General features: G+C 44.8%; 1 protein-coding gene across 3 annotated transcripts; it reads right to left on the minus strand.

Annotated features, from left to right (window-relative positions):
* Positions 1-3850: 3850 nt before the first annotated feature.
* Positions 3851-14489, minus strand: c39h4orf54 (chromosome 39 C4orf54 homolog). Of its 3 annotated transcripts, XM_041867803.2 has the most exons (3): positions 10898-14481; positions 8694-10590; positions 3851-5499 (listed from the first exon to the last, which is right to left on the minus strand). In XM_041867803.2, exons 1-2 carry the CDS (start codon positions 10924-10926, stop codon positions 8718-8720), a joined length of 1902 nt encoding a protein of 633 aa, XP_041723737.1. In that variant the 5' UTR covers positions 10927-14481; the 3' UTR covers positions 3851-5499; positions 8694-8717. The 3 variants fall into 3 exon arrangements, with proteins under 3 accessions (XP_041723737.1, XP_041723735.1, XP_041723736.1); XM_041867801.2 differs by having other exon boundaries at positions 8694-14481; XM_041867802.2 differs by lacking the exon at positions 3851-5499 and having other exon boundaries at positions 10267-10590; positions 10898-14489.
* Positions 14490-14882: the final 393 nt, after the last annotated feature.

The raw sequence follows: 14882 nt of genomic DNA on the forward strand, positions 1-14882 counted from the left end.
TTTCAACATGTCCCTGACTGAGTCTGTAATACCAACATGTTTCAAGCAGACCACCATAGTCCCCGTGCCCAAGAACTCTAAGATAACCTGCCTAAATGACTACCGACCCGTAGCACTGACGTCTGTAGCCATGAAGTGCTTTGAAAGACTGGTCATGGCTCACATCAACAGCATAATCCCAGAAACCCTAGACCCACTCCAATTTGCATACCGCCCCAACAGATCCACAGATGATGCAATCTCTATCGCACTCCACACTGCCCTTTCCCACCTGGACAAGAGGAACACCTACGTGAGAATGCTATTCATTGACTACAGCTCAGCATTCAACACCATAGTGCCCTCAAAGCTCATCACTAAGCTAAGGATCCTGGGACTAAACACCTCCCTCTGCAACTGGATCCTGGACTTCCTGACGGGCCGCCCCCAGGTGGTAAGGGTAGGTAACAACACATCTGCCACACTGATCCTCAACACGGGGGCCCCTCAGGGGTGCGTGCTCAGTCCCCTCCTGTACTCTCTGTTCACCCATGACTGCATGGCCAGGCACCGACTCCAACACCATCATTAAGTTTGCCGACGACACAACAGTGGTAGGCCTGATCACCGACAACGATGAGACAGCCTATAGGGAGGAGGTCAGAGATCTGGCCGTGTGGTGCCAGGACAACAACCTCTCCCTCAACGTGACCAAGACAAAGGAGATGATTGTGGACTACAGGAAAAAAAAGAGGACTGAGCACGCCCCCATTCTCATCGACGGGGCTGTAGTGGAACAGGTTGAGAGCTTCAAGTTCCTTGGTGTCCACATCACCAACGAACTATCATGGTCCAAACACACCAAGACAGTCGTGAAGAGGGCACGACAAAGCCTATTCCCCCTCAGGAGACTAAAAAGATTTGGCATGGGTCCTCAGATCCTCAAAAAAATTCTACAGCTGCACCATCGAGAGCATCCTGACTGGTTGCATCACCGCCTGGTATGGCAACTGCTTGGCCTCTGACCGCAAGGCACTACAGAGGGTAGTGCGTACGGCCCAGTACATCACTGGGGCAAAGCTCCCTGCCATCCAGGACCTCTATACCAGGCGGTGTCAGAGGAAGGCCCTCAAAATTGTCAAAGACTCCAGCCACCCTAGTCATAGACTGTTCTCTCTGCTACCGCACGGCAAGCGGTACCGGAGTGCCAAGTCTAGGTCCAAAAGACTTCTCAACAGCTTCTACCCCCAAGCCATAAGACTCCTGAACAGCTAATCATGGCTACCCGGAATATTTGCACTGCCCCCCCCACCCCATCCTTTTTACGCTGCTGCTACTCTGTTAAGTATTTATGCATAGTCACTTTAACTCTACCCACATGTACATATTACCTCAACTACCTCAACTAGCCGGTGCCCCCGCACATTGACTATGCAACGGTACCCCCCTGTATATATAGCCTCCCTACTGTCACTTTATTTTACTGTATATATAGCCTCCCTACTGTCACTTTATTTTACTTCTGCTCTTTTTTTTCTCAACACTTTTTTGTTGTTGTTTTATTCTTACTTTTTTTGTTTAAAATAAATGCACTGTTGGTTAAGGGCTGTAAGTAAGCATTTCACTGTAATGTCTGCACCTGTTGTATTCGGCGCATGTGACCAATAAAATTTGATTTGATTTGATTTGATATAGGGCAAGCCGGCCCTGATTTTAGTACTGTATGTGTGATCCCAGCGGGAATCAAACCCTCAAACCTGGCATTGCTAGTGCCACATTCGTACCAACTAAGCCACACAGGACCACTAGTGTGAACTTGTTAGCTTTAGTGGCCTTTTGAAATTAATCCAGAAAGGGTATCATCTTTCTAAATTAACACCTAGATACACAGATTAACATGATGATGGCATAGCTCTTTCACTTAAAGTTCAAGGTCCACCTCATCAGTCACCCATTATTGGATCTTGACTCACTCTCTCGTGAATGGCTTTCCAGAACACATAAGGACATCTGAATAACAGGAACAAATACTCTCGGCTCACCATTTACTGAGGTCTAAGTATAGAACTTCACCTTTTCCACCTTCTTTTAAAAGTTCAAAGGGTACATCTATGGAAGCAGCAGCTTCGTTTCTTTGGGTGATAAAGAAAATACAATTTATTCTATTTAAAATTGAAATCAATATTTCACATTTTTCTGGAACTCACTACCACACCTGTGTTCTGTTCACTTCATATCAATGAAGAAATGTAATATAACATACAGTATCAAACAGTGGTGTAAATTAATTAAGTAAAAATACTTTGAAGTGCTACTTAAGTCGTTTTTTTTGGGTATCTGTACTTTACTTTACAATTTAAATGATGTCTGAGTGCTGGAGTGTGCCCCTGGCTATCCGTAAATTTCAAAAACAAGAAAATGGTGCTGTCTGGTTTGCTTAATATAAGGAACTTTTACTTTTGATACTTAAGTAAATTTAAAACCAAATACTTGGGGTGACTTTCACTTTTACTTGAGTCATTTTCTATTAAGGTATCTTTACTTTTAATCAAGTATGACAATTGGGTACTTTTTCCACCACTGGTTTCAAATAAATAAGAAAAGGAGACAAAGTTCTGGAAAAGTATTTCAAATTTATTAAACAACTCTCAAAATGTACATTTGCTTGCAAAAACACATTCATTCGCAGTAGCAATATATTTTACACCTTAAAGAAGTCCTTGTGTTTGTTTTCTTCAACTGCTAGTTTTCTACACTTCCTGTGGCCCTATTCAATTCCTTTGCTGTTTCACAAAATATCTATATTTTCTTTTCCTCCTAATGTTAGGTCCATCCATATTGTCGGGGGTAAGGAGAGACCTCAATATTTAAAATACATATGCTTTTTTTCACTCAGTTTCTCTTCCTCCTTCCAACCATTCTTTTTAGACTTGCTCATACCCTCACAGCATTCTTTAGTCCTTCTGTCAAATATTTAGTACACACCTTTCACAATGACACCTCCAAAAGGTTGTTACAACATTTTTATGCAGGAATACTTGTAATGTAGTGGATTACAGAAATTCCATCCCTAGCCAACCCTGAAACATTCCACTGCTGCAAATATTTTTTTTCACAAAGACCTGTTTGATTCATGAAGACAGGTAAAATGATTAAAGTAAATTGTGTAAGTGTGTTATCCTGCATTAAAGTAACTGTCCAGTGTTTCCAGATTTTTATGAAATATTACCTATTATTAATTACAATATGAGTGAAATAGTTTTCCTTCCAAAAAATTGTAATTAAGTATGTTTTTCTGTGTTAGAATGGTGTGGGCGTACCCCATCAACAGAATGGTGTGGGCGTATACCGGTCATAAAAAATATTAATGCGAGTAGAACGGAGATTGGCCAGCTCATCCTCCTCAGGAAATAGCAAGCATTTTTTAAACGGTCTGTTTGAGATACAAGTTTAAAGTGGGTTTTTTAAAGTGTTTTTTTTCTCCAATTGCAGCTTTGGCCACAAATACGAGTATAGGATGAGTCAACAACAAAATATGGTTAATAACTTTTAAAAATTAGATTTTCACTGGACAGTTACTTTAAAGGCCCAGTGTAGTAAAAAACGATATTTCCCTGTGTTCTATATATACTTCCACACTAGGTTGGAATAATACTGTGAAATTGTGAAAATGATGATAATGCTATTTTAGTGTAAAAGCTGTTTGAAAAGACCGCCTGAAATGTTTTGCCTGTTTTGGTGGGATGGAGTTTTGGCCTGCCTGGTGACATCACCAGACGGTAAATGTGTTAATAGACCAATAAGAAAGAGAGTTCCAAACCTCTCTGCCAATAACAGCTAGTTTTCAATTTTCCCCTCCCCACTCAGACCACTCCCAGACAGTCCTTGCAAAATTATTTCTTGAGAAATTGCTCTTTGCTAAGCAGCTATTTTTGTTTATTTTTAGACCTTTTAAAATATCAAACAGCAATCCCAAAACATACTCATGAATGGAGATGGATGGACTGGCCAGCAGTTCTGAAAGCATGTGGTTTGCTGTACACATCAATATAAAACAGCAAAGTGTTTGCACATACTGTACAGGGGTGTGGAAAGAAAATATATATTTTTAAATACAGTGAAAGCCCCATCAGCTTGTCCAAAACACACTTCAACTCATAAATGGGAGATTGCTGTATCCCTGTTCCTATAAAAACATCAACAATAGCTGATACTTTCCTCACTGCAAACCTTCAGTTGTGTTTTTATGAAATCTTTTGTAATGTCTGAACATGCACCTCTTAGTCATAGTGCTTGCTACCTGCATTAAGAGCACTTCAATGTGACAGGGCAAAATTGTCAACACTTAATGACATTGCAGTAATAACCATACCCAAAATAAACAGGCAACAACATACCAATTTCAGTAGAAGTATATCAAACCAAACCACATTTTGCATTATTTGTATTCAAGACAATCGCTCATTCATTTTCAATAGTAAAATAATAGCAAGGTTCAGAAAGGAAATAGAATGTCCACAATAATTGTTTTTAGTGCTAATATTGTTGGCAATATACTGTTTTTTTTTTAACAATTAAAACAATACAAGATCATACTGTACTGAACTGAACTCACCAACAGGGAGATAGCAAACAGCAGGCGGCACCGTAACAGAGAGAAGGGAGGGAGCCATGTGCAGGTTCAGATCAAGGTCAAGAAAGACACAAAGAGAGATATAAGCCCTCTCCCGTTCCTCTGGGGACTTAGTCCAAGTGTCCTGTCCAAGTGTGCTGTCATGCCTCATGTACTTGCTAAATAAATAAATGGGACAACCTGCACCCTCCCGGAAGTTGTGCATTTTAGAACATAGACCTCTAGTGTGGAGAATGCGACAAGGAAAATGTCTACAACCATGTTTCCCAATCCATTCCTAGGGACCGCTCAGGGAGCGCTTATTTTTAGCCCAGCACTTGCACACCTGATTTAACTCCTCAACTCTTGATTAGTTGACACAGGTGTGTTAATGCAGGGCTATAACAAAGATGTGCAATGCTGGGGGTCCCACATTAATGGATTTGGAGGCTAATCATGCTTTTCTCATCTGAAAATACATGATTACTATTATTAATTCAATGTCCAGATTAAATTGATTATCATGACAATGCCTGCGAGAACAATTGCATGTTATATTGCATTGCATGAGTATTGCACTATGAAATCACAAATGACACAAAATCAAACATGTAAATAAAATATACAGCACAAGGTAAAAAACTATATTAACCAGTGGATATTTTTTTCAACAATTACACATTTCAGCCAAACTCCCAAATTGAACACAGAGTTGTTAAGAAAGGAAAGGGGGATAGAGTGGTAACCTACTTCTGAAGGGTGAGGCAATAACAATCCTGTCGGTTGAGATGACCAAGAACCATGATGACCATGACGACCATGACGACCATGATGACCATGGAGTCCAGACGGTAGGATTAGTGGCACTGGAGGGCCCAGAACACATCAGGGCACGTCAAAAGTAACTCCTGTGTGGGAAACAGAACACAAGATAATGGGAGATTAGGATTTAAAAAATGGGAACTTGTCATGGTTCCTACATAAAATGGTAATACTTTAGTTGAAGAAAAAAAGGTACTATCTAGAACCTAAAAGGGTTATTCGGCTGTCCCCATAGGAGAACTCTGAAGAACCCTTTTTGGTTCCAGGTAGAATCCTTTTGGGTTCCATGTAAAACCCTTTCCACAGTGGGTTCTACATGGAACCCAAAAGGGTTCTACCTGAAACCAAAAAGGGTTCTCCTATGGGGACAGCCGAAGAACCCTTTTGGAACCCTTTTTTTAAGAGTGTACCTACATATGACTTCATAACATTCATGCTTATGTACTGCTACAAATGAATGCGGCATGTATAGAAATAAATATCCTTCAAGTAAAGTATTCCCCCCCAAAAAACAATGAACTACAGGAATTACAACATAACATTTTCTGCAATTAATGTTAATAGTCCTTGCTTTATAACCATAACCAAGGTGTATGTGGACACATGCTCGTCGAACATCTAATTCCATAATCATGGGCATTAATATGGAGTTGGTCCCCCCTTTGCTCCTACAACAGCCTCCACTCTGCTGGGAAGGATTTCCACTAGATGTTGGAACATTGCTGTGGGGACTTGCTTCCATTTAGCCACAAGAGCATTAGTGAGGTCGGGCGCTGATGTCAGGCGATTAGACCTGGCTCGCAATCGGCTTTCCAATTCATCCCAAAGGTGCTCGATGGGGTTGAGGTCAGGGCTCTGTGCAGGCCAGTCAAGTTCTTCCACACCGATCTCGACAGGTTCTGTATGGACCTCGCTTTGTGCACAGGGGCATTGTCATTCTGAAACAGGAAAGGGGCTTCCCCAAACTGTTGCCATGAAGTTGAAAGCTCAGAATCCCCTAGAATGTCATTGTATGCTGTAGTGTTATAATTTCCATTCAATGGAACTAAGGGGCCTAGCCCGAACCATGAAAAACAGCCCCAGACCATTATTCCTCCTCCTCCAAACTTTACAGTTAGCACTATGCATTGGGACAAGTAGCGTTCTCCTGGCATCCGCCAAACCCAGGTTTGTCAGTCAGACTGCCAGATGGTGAAGCGTGATTCACCACTCCAGAGAACACGTTTCCACTGCTCCAGAGTTCAATGGCGGCGAGCTTTACACCACTCCAGCCGACGCTTGGCATTGCGCATGGTGATCTTAGGCTTATTTGCGGCTGCTCGGCCATGGAAACCCATTTCATGAAGCTCTCGACGAACAGTTCTTGTGCTGACATTGCTTCCAGAGGCAGTTTGGAACTCGTAGTGAGTGTTGCAACCACAGACAGGCGATTTTTACGCGCTTCAGCACCTGGCGGTCCCATTCTGTGAGCTTGTGTGGCATACCACTTCGCGGCTGAGCCATTGTTGCTCCTAGACGTTTCCACTTCACTTCACAAACAGCACTTACAGTTGACCGGGGCAGCTCTAGCAGGGCAGATATTTGACGAACTGACTTGTTGGAAAGGTGGCATCCTATGATGGTGCCACGTTAAAAGTCACTGAGCTCTTCAGCACGGGCCATTCTACTGCCAATGTTTGTCTATAGAGATTGCATGGCTGTGGGCTCCATTTCATACACCTGTCAACAACGGGTGTGGCTGAAATAGCCAAATCCACTAATTTGATGGGGTGTCCACATACTGTGTGGTGTACTTGGTATATAACTTTTTAGTTGGGTAGGGGAAGTCCCAATCGAACTGTCTGCTGTGCTTGCGTCTCTGCTGGTACTGTATGTGCCCATGATTTGTTTATGTAATGGCTGAGTGCCGGAGATGCTGGTCCCCTTCTCACTCTTTCCCTTCTGCGTGACTGTGTCCTATAAAAAGGTTGACCCCGTTGCAGCCCCGCGTTGCCACAGCCAAGAGCCTTGATTTCCAGCAGCAGCTGGCCTACCCCTGTATCAGCACAATAAGTGCCTTGCATCGCCCTGACCTTTCCCTCCCTCCCCCGGTCCCCTAGCTATGCTGGCCTCGCCACGCCTCTTCCTCTTCCCCAGCAAACACCAACCAAAGCCACTCTGGATCAGCCCAGGTCTCCTATCCTTGATATCATCCTTGATAGCTTTAATATGATACATAATTATGTTACTGGAAGCAGATAGTATACTTTGAGATGTGGGTAAACCGTGTTCCTCAAACTGGCCCTCGAACATCCCACTCCCAAGGTTGCACATTTTGTTCCAGTCAAGTTTAAGCACACCTGATTCAACATATCAAGGGCTTGGTGTTTAGTTCAGTGGTTGAATCAGGCGTGCTTGTACAGGGATGGAATACGAATGTGCAACCTAGGACTGGAGTTGAGAAACACTGCAAGAGAGGCTTACCTTAGCTGAATAGAACTGTATCCTTCATCCCAAACAGGAGGCTATGGGGGAAGTGAATACCTAGGCTACACTGTATCTTCAGTGGATGTCAAAGCCAAAGGAGCCAATGAGTGATGTTGTGCCCAGGATGCTTAAAAATAGCAGGTTGTTAATGTCACTTGTTTTAAACAGAGCTGTTTTGATACCTGGTCTGGAGAGAGGTTAAAGGTCTAAAGGTTGTGCATGCTAGAGTTGCGTTACTCAGGAGTGGGTTACCACCTATTCATTCCCTTTACTGGAATAAATAACTGTTGCAGAATGCCAACAGGCTCATAAACACAGGGCTTCAGGTCACCTGCCACACCTTCTGTCCCTGTCTCACATGTTATTAGCTGCAGTAATTATATGTTAATTAACTGGTCCTAAGGGGTCCCACTTGGGAAAATACTGTACCTCTTGCACTGTTAGGGCGTTTTTACACTGGAACTGGTTTGTACAAGACGTCTCACCTAGACACATATTTTTGTAGTTATGATGTTCTTCTATTCTATGATCCCGACTTATACATTTGAAACAGCATTATCATGTTTTTGGGACTGAAATGTCACCCACTCTCTTAAAATAGCCTAAGACTTGACACCAAAAGTCACCTGGAACAATATCCAAATATGTTTTACTCCATCATAGTGTAGGGAAACATACATTGGTGTGAAAGTGATTATACTGTCATAATTATGCCGTCAATTATGATGATTAGTGAGAAGAAAAAAATATAAGAAGGTCTGCCTGTCTAAATGCAGCCATAGTATACGATAGAGTACTAAAAAAAATAACTTACGTATCATGTGACAGGTCCTGCCATCTACCTGTGCTCCACCACAAAGCTCATGGTGGTCCCATCGAAGGAGGGAGGGGCGATGATGCGTGGCCCCTGCTGGGAGGTGATGCTGATCATCGGCTGCTTCCCATTGGAGAAGCCCTGGACCCCCGGCCTGCCCTGCTGCTGGACCTGGCCCATACTGGAGCCTCCAGCCAGGGGAGACTTCCCAGACCCTGTGGCCATGTAGTAGGGACTCTCCATGTCCATGTAGTCTGGCTGGGAGGAACCACCTTTATCTCCGGAGTCTTCCTGCTCCGACGGCATGGAGAGCTGCGACTGCATTCTTGTGGGGATCAGGGTAGGCGTGCCGGGCATGGCGGGCATGAAGCCTGGGTAGATCATGTAGGTGGGGCCATAGGAGCCGGGGCTCAGGGCTAAGGGTGAGATGGGCATGGACATGGGCATGGGCATGGGCATGGGCATGGGCGGCATTTGGGGCATGGACATGGGCATGGGGGACATGGGCTGCTGGGACATGGGCAGGTCCACGTACTGGCCCGTCTCGGGGTCGAAGAGGCGGCGGGTGGCTGGCTGGACGGGGGTGTCCACCAGGTAGTAGTTCCCTGTGCTGGGGTCAAAGAGCATCTTTCTCTGGGTGCGCTGGTAGTGGTCGACCTGGGGCATGGCTTGTGGGGCCATGGTTGGGGAGAAGCAGTACATCTGTGGTTGGGCGGACGCCATGCTCTGAGCCATGGGTATGTGGTAGATGGTGGCAGTTGGCGTGTCCTGGGCTCTCGTCTCCATGACGATGGTGGAGCGTTTCTGTGGGGACTGTCGGGTCTCTTCCTGCCTCCTGGCGCTGCAATACTCAGGTGGGCTGGCCGTCTGCGTCTTGGTGCCCGTGGCGGGGAAGGAGTAAACTGCTGTCTTCTCGCATCCACCGCCAGCGGACGCAGCGGCTTGCTTGGCGCTGGTGGCATGAGACTTGACGGGGATGGTGAGGTAGTTTTCGTGCTCGGCTGAGGCTCTGCTGAACTGGAAGGGCATGTCTGCATCCATACTGTTGGCCCTCTCCCTTTGTCTCTCCCTCTGTCTCTCCCTCTGTCTCTCCTCCGCCTTTCTCAGCTGCTGGGAGAATTTCACTGACACCGGAAGTTTAGGAGACACTGGGCTGAAGCCTTTGCAGTAAGGTGATTGTGATACAGCATGTGACTGTGATAATGCCTTGTTATTGTTACTTGTGGTGGGGTTTCCTGAAGCCATGGCGCTGACGTTAAACACATTATTGGTACCCATTGGTGTTCCACCTTGCTGAGCCAGGGATTTGGGCACATCCCGGCTGATGGGAATGTGAAACGTCTTTGGGGGCTCTTTCTCCTCTCGTTTGGGTGGTGTCGTTTCGCAGCTGGGCAAGGCAGTCGTCGCGGGCAGGGTTTTGTCAGAGTTAGGGTACGAGTCTCTCCGGATGAGCTTGTCCATGTTAAATGTTGGCATGGCCATGGCATTGGCCACATTCACTCCCTCCTCCTCTGGCCCATGCTCTTCGCTGGATATGAGAGAGAGCACATGACTGTCTGATAATATGGAGTGTGGCTCGGATTTCCTCTTCCACTCATTTCTATCAAAAACATACAACTGCTCCATGGTTTTGACTGCAGCCTGTAATTTCTCGAAGGCACCCAGGTTGGACATTTTACACTCAGGTTTTGTCTTGTCACCGATGTCAGGTGTTTTCTCCTGTCTTCTTGAAGCTGTTCTGGTTTCAATTACAAGTCCAATGGGGCCTTCAGAAGAATCACCTTTCAGTTGTTTTGTATTGCCTAATGGTTCTCTCCATGTCGGTCGGTGGATGCCGCTTTTGGCGCCCTCTTGCTGGGGTGATGACCTGTCAACTTCAAATGAATCCTCGTTGAGCCTAGGTTTAGAATTCTCAATTAGATTTCCAGATTGCTTCCCATTCCCATTGGTATTGGTATTCACAGACTGACACTTTATTACTATGGGGGAAAGCGACGCAGGGTTTCGATAAGACCCCTGTTTAAAAAGCTTTTGATCTGAGTGAAGGTCGCCGGCGGCGGCGTTATTATCCAAAGACACAAAGTGATAAGAACTTTTAACCAATTTACGCACGTCTCTAACTTGATGTATAGGTGTTTGCAGCTTGCCCCTGTGGTCCCGTATGTCTCTGACCGTGAAGTGTGGTACTTTTTCGGAGGACTCACCCTTCAACGCCGCGGCAAGCGCTTGACATCTGGACTCGTCGCCTGCCTTTATCAGGTTGACTGAGTTGCAGCCTATTTTGGAAGGAACCAGCTTTGCAACGTTGAACGGGTCGCTTTTGTTTTCTTTTACACTCCGTAAACTGATTTTAATTTCCGGTGATTTGGATGTTACCACACTCCTAGGATCTGCGACATATAGGGTGTTGTTGGCGCGTAACTTCATACCTCCTCCCTCTCCTTGATCTGCGGGCGCGCGGGTTGAATAATTCATAGTCGGCAGCTGTTTTGAAACTTCTCTGTCATTGGACAGTAGTTCGATACTTGGCACAAACAAATGTGACATTTTGGTTAGCTTACTGTTGCCTGAATCGGTGTACAAGTCCGTTTCCCTCTGGTTGACGTTGGACGAAGACGGTTTCCCCTCCGGAGTTTTATCGTTTTTATGTTCCTTTTGAAACTCTAGCTCACCGTCCCTCCAGGATCTGAATGCGCTATTTTGGCTGCGTAGCAGTGTGTTTTTGGCCGCTTCGAATGTTCCTTTTTTAGTATCGAATCCTACTTCATTTGTCGACGCTAAATTCGTTTCTGGTGTAAGAGTTAAAGTGTCTTGTCTCCGACAGTCGTCCTTGGCATCGCACGAGCTGGTGTCCACTAAGTCCCCTAATTCATCGACACAAACAATAGTTAAGTCAGAACTCGCCTCTGAGTATTTCGGGCTTTGCCTTTGGAAATCCTTGGACTCCTTCGGCGTAGCCCTCTCCCTCTCCATGTGCGCAATTTCGGGCTGTTGTTGGAGAAGGCAGTGAGATGGCGCGTGATAGGACTCGCGTATCTCCCCCCTCTCCATTTTGCGCTCTTGCTCAAACTGCATTTTCTTAGAAATTACATTTTTAAGAAGGCTCGAGGCGAATATTGCTTTCTTGTGTGTGCCTTCCATGGTTTCCTCTGCATTACAGGGTTGCTTGCTGGCCTCATTCCCCTGGCCGCTTGGCAAGGTGCTGGTAACTTCATCTGTGGAACGTGATCCTGTTGCGTTTTGTGCAAACTTAGTGCGCCTTTCGCTCCCAGGCAGCCCTGATTTGACATTACAACGAATATTTAATGTTTCTGTGAGCGTAATAACCCCACTGTGACCCTGCCCAAATTTTCCCATAAACTCAAGTTTCTTTGCTGCAGAAGATGCGTTATAGGGACCAGAAACGGCACCATTCAAAGCAAATAGCTTGTTCGGGGGCGGTTTAGTATTAGCCAACGCCAAACCCTTATATCCTTTATTGTCTTTATTCTTAGCAATTTCAGAGGATGACGTAGAACTTTTATTAGACCCTCTATTTGGTTCGCATCCCTGAGACATGTTCATGTTGCCATATTTAAGGTCAACAAAAGTTGACCACCTTTTCACCCCCAGCTCGGAGGCGGAGGACTCGCTGGAGGTACTGAAATTGATGGCATCAAAATATGGGTATGCTAAACTCTTGAACGCTCTGGCAGTCAAGTTGCGCACTTCCTTATCCGCCTCGTCAAGTTCACTGACGGCGCTGGACGCACCGCTGGAATAGTCGTTAACATCTTTCCCTTTTAATTTCTTGCCAAAGTGCAAGCGTCCGGGGGCTGCAATGAAACACTTAGCACTATCACAGAAATTCTCCGTATTTGCATCACCAGCTCCTCTAAAAACATAGCGACTCATGTCTCCGGCGTGCTTGGCATGATAAAGAATATTTTCATTTTCTTGGACGTTGCTAGGCTCATTTATAGCTCGGGAAGTCGTTTTGATTGACAGGTGGATCTGCCCTATAACATTATTTTGGTTCTTTGACAGACTTTCATTTGAGATGGCGCACTTGTCCCGGTCCCCGAGATCACTTTCCAGCTTAGTGCTGACTGCCGCTCCGCTATTAGCCTGACCCTGATTGCTTTTCACCCTCTCCTTTCTTCCAGCAATCGTTCCATCGCCGTCAAAAGCAGCATAATCGACAAAAGAGTAGACCTGGTTATCATCCCACCCCTGTCCGATATCATTATCGACATCGTGATCCGAAAGCTCCGAGAGCTGGATCTCGTGCGTGGTTATATAATGAGACTCATCCTCCTCGGTACTGCAAGGCACGCAATCGTCACAATCACCGGTCAGCACCAAGCTCACATCATCATCCGATTCACTTTGCCCGCTTAACATGTCATTGTATCGTAAATCTTCATTGTCAGTTGGCGTATTTTCTACGTCCTCAAATGCCTCCGTTTTGGGGGGTAAAATATCCGGTGTGCATTCTGCAGTGACCTCCCTATTACCAACGTATCCAAGTGATTCGGGACAGTCCATAATGTTTTCATTCAGGTTAGGAACCTCAGAGAAGCAGGCAATTCCAAGAAACCCTGATAGATAACCCTTGGCACACTCTTTTGTGTTAATATCCTCCTTTAATTTGTCGCCGTTTATGTGATCAGTCACCTTACTCATCAGGTCTCCGTCTCCAGAAGTTTTCTCTTCTGCTCTCGAGCCCCCGTTGCCCTCGTCAATCGCCATTTGGCTCCCCTCACCGGTGCCAGTTTTTGTGTCGTCTGTATCTATGTCAAGTAAATCATTCAGTTCAACGTACTTCGATTTGTCTTGCGTCCCAGTAGTATCCTTGCTATCTGGCATGCGCTTTTTTAACACGTCGGTGGACTTTGGGTAAATTAGATTTTTGTCGGAAGCGTCCAGTGTTTCCATTGCATTACGCACGCCTTTTATGCTGGCTATTTTACATTTGGCATGGGATAGAAAAGAAACAATAGAGGTAGAGGTCCCCAGGATTCCCTTCTTCACTCCCTGATGTCCAGAGAATCAACCACAGGATCCTAGTGGAGGTATTGCTGTGCGCTGCGCCTCTGGCCAACAGTGGCACTCCGGACTGTCACTTCGGATGCCATTGGACACGCCGGCACTACAGACATTCTAACTCCTCGCCACTGGAAGCATAAAGCATCTAAAATGATTAGCTATTTCTGAACGGGTGTGCGCTTCCACAGGCGTGAACAAAATTAACGCATTAAGCTATAGGCCTACTGTATAATGGATATATATAGTTGCTCCAACTCCAAGCCTGAACTTGGGAGTTGAATAGAAGAGGCATTGTGTGATGGGACGGACCCGTTGCAGCTTGTCTTAACAATACACAAATATAGAAATGGTGACGAAATGTTAAAACGGCTATTTTTAACTTAGGTTATGCGCAGCGTGTTTTGTTTCACACCGCAGACAAGCCTGTTCCATAGACATACCACCCAAGTGCAAACAACCCACTTGGCACAGACGTCAATTCAACGTCTATTCCACGTTGGTTCAACGCAACTTCATTGAAATGACGTGGAAACAACGTTGATTCAACCAGTGTGTGCCCAGTGGGAAATCATCAACGATCCTCGCCCACAACTGATCGGAATGATTTAGAATTTAGCGTAAATGCTTGTAAACGTGTAAGTTTATTATCACACTTTTATGCACAGCGTTTTAAGCCACACGATAATTATTTTAAGACTAAAAGTGAGATGCGTGTCACTGGGTGGGAAAAGGATAGTCATGTTTTGCTGATACGCACAGGCAATGGTGAATATGCATGGTTGCATCTCAACGAATCTACTCTATTTTTTTATTCTCTACTTCCAGTATCAATGAATAGTTATTTGTGTTGAAAAATAATTGCATTGCTTAGGCTAATGACAGTCATTACAGACAATTTATTAAATAATGCAATGTAACACTCAAAATCGTATTTTCCATAAAAGCACAATTCTAACTTATTTTGTAAAGTTATATATACACAAATACACAAATGTCTCTTGAAATGTAATAGGTATCAAATTAAGGTTAGATTTTAAGATACTCATTTTCAGTATAACAAAAATGTTTTTGCTGTGTTCTGCTCCAAAGTTACCTGTTCAGAACCATTTAAGTCATTACAGTGGTGGACAGCTCCTTAGGACCGCCTCGGTCAATTCAATT

Source organism: Coregonus clupeaformis, chromosome 39, assembly GCF_020615455.1.
Source record: "Coregonus clupeaformis isolate EN_2021a chromosome 39, ASM2061545v1, whole genome shotgun sequence".
Lineage (NCBI taxonomy): Eukaryota > Metazoa > Chordata > Actinopteri > Salmoniformes > Salmonidae > Coregonus > Coregonus clupeaformis.